This window comes from Rhagoletis pomonella, unplaced genomic scaffold (genome assembly GCF_013731165.1).
Source record: "Rhagoletis pomonella isolate Grant_MI unplaced genomic scaffold, Rhpom_1.0 Rhpom_scaffold_00005, whole genome shotgun sequence".
NCBI classification, from domain to species: Eukaryota; Metazoa; Arthropoda; class Insecta; order Diptera; family Tephritidae; genus Rhagoletis; species Rhagoletis pomonella.
In genome coordinates, this window is record NW_023458559.1 from 25020789 (window position 1) to 25026423 (window position 5635).

Below are 5635 nucleotides of genomic sequence, written 5' to 3' on the forward strand. Positions count from 1 at the left end.
TATAGCTTTATTCGAATTGTAATACGTATTTAATTTCTTCTTCCGAATAAAATGGATCGATCTTTGTAAATTTTAATAGGAGATTATTCAATATTATCAAAATCACCCTCTACCAACTTAATTTTTACATATTTCGTCTGTTTTCCCTTAATTTGATAAAATACTTCTTCCTAGTTACGACTTAGTTGCAGCTGCAGCCGAAAGTAAATTTTAAGTTGGTACTTAGCCAGAAAAGTCGAAACTAAGGCGACTATGAATAGCTTTAAACTATGTTCCCATTAGCGTAATTTAGAGGTCAATCTTAATTTACGCATAAATTAAGTACAAACTAAGTAATTTCGCCTTGTAAAGTCTCTCAGTAAATTAAGTTGAAAGTACGTAGTTTATCTTAAACCAAGAACCAAGTCACGAACAAATCAGTGTCGGCTCTAATTTTATCGATAATAATCGAAAAAAGTATTGTCCCATAACTGATATGTTATTGTGTTTGGACGGTTTTGTTTTTAATAATCGCGCGTGGTAGTTTGTAAAGTATTTCCAGAAGCTTTCTCTTTTGATCACTCATCTAAAATCTAAAAAATTACCACAAACGACTCAGGATATAAAAATATACGCAATTACTCACATTCGCGATCTCTTTTGGTTAAATAAACAATAACACAGGGTTGCTACAAAGCTGTCAGGGGGTCAAGGCTCTTGATATTGCTTCATACGTGTTGTAATGTTCTGAGTCAGGAGCGGATGGCTCAAGACCGACCATACGTGGCGACGAGTCACACCCTGCGAGAGGTGCCCCTGCTTTTACTGAATATGGCGGATCTAGAGAGGACAACTCGATAAAACCCGTAATTCCGAGTGTCATCCGTACCGTGCTTATGGGATTAATGGCACTACGTAAGTGTGTCTTATAACGGTGGCCTCCAGATACCTGGCGCCCTCTGGTTGTAAGAAGTCTTGCTCGGGATATTGGGGGCTATGTCCCAGCTGACATCCCTTCCCCCATACTCGTGGGACACACATGGAAAGTAACAACAACTTAAATCAAAAGCCAGAAGGAGCTGCACAGCTCCAAACAATGGCCAATGCTGGCCTTTCGACTTCTGTCGAAACAGAAACCATCGCTACAGAACTACTGGGGGCGCATAGTCCCTCGTATGACGTAGAGATGGTGGATACTAGCGTGAGACAGGATGCAAGTCCCGTCAGAACGCTATCTGATATCTCGCCGGAGGATGAGCAGAAGTTGCTTGCCTCTCCGGTGAACAACCCATCTCACCAAGCTCGAGAGCGGGAGCGGCTTAGCGGAGCCGGTCGGAAACGCCTCAAGCGGTACATAGAAAAGGGAATGAGCTATGAGCAGGCTAGAGAAAAAGCCAAAGAACCCGTTGGCCCACCACGGAGGGAAAAAAAACTCTCCAAAAAAGACCTAGGTCTGATAGCTCTACACCGCAGAGGCGATGCCCGAAGAAATTTGCCAAATCTAGTGAGGGATCTGCAGGGGGCAGGCCAGCTGGGACTGCATCTGTGCCCACCGGTGAGGCAACTGTGCCGCATGCACCTGCAGATTGTCGCGGGGAGCCAGTTTCATTTAGGGATGCACTGTGCGGAGTGAAGCTGGGTTTAGTCCCAGAGGACTATCCAACCACAGTGTGGTCAACGGATGAGCTCAAAGCTATCCAAAATGCCATCCTCAGGGCGGTCAGGAGCAACACAGTTAGCGCTGTAAAGCCTATCTTCAAGGGTTGCACCTTCCACTCGGGATGGCTATCCATCAGTTGCAGAGATGCTGCGACCGCGGGGTGGATACGGAACACTGTTCCAAAGCTGGCACCATGGAAGGGGGCGAAGATGAAAGTGGTCGAGGAGGCAGAAACACCTCGCCGCATCATTCTTGTGGGACTCTTCCCGGAGCTGGACAGCTCTACCAGTGAGGATGCGCTCAGTCTGCTTCAGGCACAGAATGACGGCCTGAGAATTCCGGACTGGCGCATTCTGAATCGAGTACTCAGGTCAACAATGGCGGAAATCACCATTGCAGTTGACCCGCTATCAGCGGACACGCTAAAGCACCGCGGGAACGTGGCAAACTATGGCTTTGGCGTAGTAAAACTTAGGGAGAAAGCCAAACCGTCGATTCCCGTGGTAGACAAAGATTCCGCCGACACCGAATACCCTAACTCGGAGGAGCAACCTTGCTGCTCCAAAGACGTCATCGTAGCTCCCAGGCAGCTACCCAATGACACGCAAGTGCAGCAGAAGTCATCGGAGGTTGGCACAGAGCTACACGTAACACACAAAGCTCCAACAACGCCTCCGAAAACAGCAACAACAACATGCCCGACCCTACAACAGGTGCTGGAAGAAGCCCAAAAGAGCGTCGGACCCATCGCATCCCCAAAGCCTGCAAAACAGCCACCACTACATGGCAGCTCCAAAGCGGCTATTTCCAGCCGCAAAGGCAAGGGAGATGCAAGGACGGCCGAAGAAGCGGTCTTGCTGAAGGGCAACAGGGGGAAGAAGGTGGCTGCTCGCGGCCGAAAAGACCGCAAGTAATGGCACCTCACCCCAAAAACTCCGCAAATCTGAGGCACATTAAATGCCTCCAAGTGAACCTTCACCACGCGAAAGCAGCATCAGATGTTTTACATAGGAGGTTCACAAACGAAGGCTTAGGTGTAGCCTTCATCCAGGAACCCTGGATATTAAGAGGTGACGTCAAAGGCCTTAATATAAAGGACGGTAAGATTATCTATGCCGCCAGCTGTCGCCCAAGAGCGGCGATGCTATTATGTAACAAACTAACGTTTCTCCCTCTTTCACAGTTCATTACGGCAGATCTCGTTGCGGTATGGGCCAAAATTCCGACTCCTAGGGGGGTGCAAGAGGCAGTACTTGCCTCCGCGTACTTCCCGGGTGAGGAGGAGATAGCCCCGACACCTGAAGTAAAGGCGCGTACTGATCACTGCCGGCAGAGTGGTATACCCTGGATCCTCTGCTGTGATGCAAATGCCCATAGCACTGTCTGGGGGAGCACCGACACCAACAAAAGGGGTAAGTACCTCCTTGAGTTTATAAGTAGTTATAATATAAGTATTATAAACCATGGCAATGAACCAACGTTCAGGAACGCTATTAGAGGGGAAGTCTTAGATCTTACTCTAAGTAGTCAGAACATGGCAGCGTCTGTCACAAACTGGCGCGTCTCAGGGGAGGTATCAATGTCGGACCATATGCACATAGAATTCGACATTGGCCACTTTCCTGAGCATGAACTAGTTTTTAGAAATCCCAGAAAAACGAACTGGGAATTCTTTCGCTTTATCATGGAAGAAGGTGGAAACAGCCATGGTGGTCAAATTACGACTGCGCACGAGCTTGAGACTGAAGCTGAACAGCTTCATTCAGACATTGGAATAGCTTTCAATAGTAGCTGTACCCAAGGAAAGGTAAAATCCAAACATGATGTGCCTTGGTGGAGCAAGAAGCTTGAGCAAATGAGATGCCAAGCCAGAAAACTATTCAATAGAGCAAAGAATACGGGTGATTGGAATCCGTACAAACTTGCACTAACTTCTTACAACAAAGAATTGCGGAAATCCAAAAGAGCTAGCTGGCGAAACCACTGCGAGGAAATAAAGAGCCTCCCAGAGGCAGTACGCCTCCAAAAAGCTCTAAATAGGGAACACAAAAATACGATCGGCACTCTAAAGAAACCAGATGGTAGTTATACTCAGCATCCGGGAGAGACTTGCAGACTTCTGCTAGACACTCACTTCCCGGGCTGCAAAGCGGGCTATTATCTACCGGAATTGGGTGTCCCAGCACGCACTTCTGGTAGAGAGCAAAGCCTTGCAACTAAACTTACCACGGTAGAAAGAGTGCAATGGGCGGTATCTACCTTCAGCCCATACAAATCACTAGGACCAGATGGGGTCTATCCTTGTCAACTCCAACAAGGAAGTAACTACATAGCCCCAGTCCTCTCCAGACTATACATTGCGTCGCTCCTACTGGATCACATACCCAGTAGATGGACAGAGGTTAAGGTGGTATTTTTACCGAAGACAGGTAAACCGGAGCAAATGCCTTCATCCTACAGACCAATTAGCCTCAGCTCCTTTCTCCTAAAAGGCATGGAGAAAATCTTGGATCAACACATCAGAGAAGTCAACCCAGCGGAACGACCACTGAATAAGAACCAATTTGCCTATCAACCAGGCAAGTCCACTGAGACTGCCATTCACAGCCTTACATCGAAAATCGAAAAGGCTCTGGAGTCTAAGAACATAGCCATTTGTGCCTTCATTGACATTTCAGGGGCTTTTGACAACACGTCATACAGGGCAATAAGAAATGCCCTGATATGCAAGGGAGTGAGCCCCATCATAATAAATTGGGTGCTTTCTATGTTAAAAACAAGGAAGATCAGGATGGAGCTGGGAGGCACGAAAGAATCGATTACAGCCACAAGAGGTTGCCCTCAAGGGGGTGTACTCTCTCCTCTTCTGTGGACTATGGTTATAGACGAACTCCTGTTCCTACTGAACGACTATGGCTTTGAAACACAAGGATATGCAGACGATCTGGTAATTTGTGTAACAGGGCTGCATGACGAAACGATCTCCAACCGCATGCAACAAGCCCTGCGCATTACGCAAAGATGGTGTGACACCAAAGGATTATCCATTAATCCTACTAAATCTATTCTGGTTCCGTTTACCCGGAGGAAAAAGTTATCCATGACAGAATTGACTCTGGGCGGCACTAGAATAGGGCTCTCAAATGAAGCAAAATACCTGGGGGTGTGGCTAGATAAGACACTCACCTGGAATGTACATTTGGATGCAACCGTAAACAAGGCAATGAGAGCCTTCTTCGCCTGCAAGCGACTTTACGGGAAGTCTCCCCCAAAATGACTTACTGGTCATTCAACACAGTTGTGAAGCCGATAGTCACCTATGCATCCTTGGCATGGTGGACAAAAGCGACACAAAGAACTGCTAGCGCAAAACTAAGCAAACTACACCGAATGGTGTGCATTGGTATAACAGGGGCTATGCGGACCTGTCCTGCTGATGCACTTAGTGCTCTTGTAGGCATACCGCCCTTCCCAATTCTAATAGAGAGGGAGGCCAGTCTCTCGGCACTGAGAATCCTAAACACTTCCGAGTTAAAAACCGGAAACATGACAGGTCATATGAAGGTCCTTATGAAATTCACAAATGACCCCATAATGCATATGAGGGACTCAGTAGCTCCGATACTAGTAATTTCTAGGAATTTCAAGGTATCTATTGCGGACCGAGCATCCTGGAGCATAGGAAACCCCTACACCAAACCCGGAGCTGAAGTTTGGTACACTGACGGATCAAAACTTGAAGATGGAAAAACTGGAGCTGGTATATTTGGGCCGAATTTTAAAAGATCGATACCAATGGGCAGCTACCCCACCATTTTCCAAGCAGAGATTCATGCGAACGATATCTGTGGCAGAGAATGCCTCAGAAGAGGCACATCCTCTAAAAACATCTGCATTATGTCGGACAGTCAGGCTGCCTTGCTAGCACTGAGGTCCCACATAATAACATCCAAACTAGTGTACGACTGCCTCAACACCCTAAACGGTCTTGGAAGC

The 5635-nt window shown here is 47.2% G+C and overlaps 1 protein-coding gene across 1 annotated transcript; it reads left to right on the plus strand.

The window, feature by feature from the left end:
• The first annotated feature begins 584 nt into the window (after positions 1–584).
• Positions 585–2944, plus strand: LOC118739844. The gene is made up of 2 exons (XM_036471340.1): positions 585–2739; positions 2823–2944. Exon 1 carries the CDS (start codon positions 1849–1851, stop codon positions 2551–2553), a length of 705 nt encoding a protein of 234 aa, XP_036327233.1. The 5' UTR covers positions 585–1848; the 3' UTR covers positions 2554–2739; positions 2823–2944.
• The last annotated feature ends 2691 nt before the right edge of the window (positions 2945–5635 follow it).

Bases quoted from the DNA above. Each gene is read 5' to 3' on its own strand.
- LOC118739844 (XM_036471340.1), top strand. From the start codon at position 1,849: ATGAAAGTGGTCGAGGAGGCAGAAACACCTCGCCGCATCATTCTTGTG.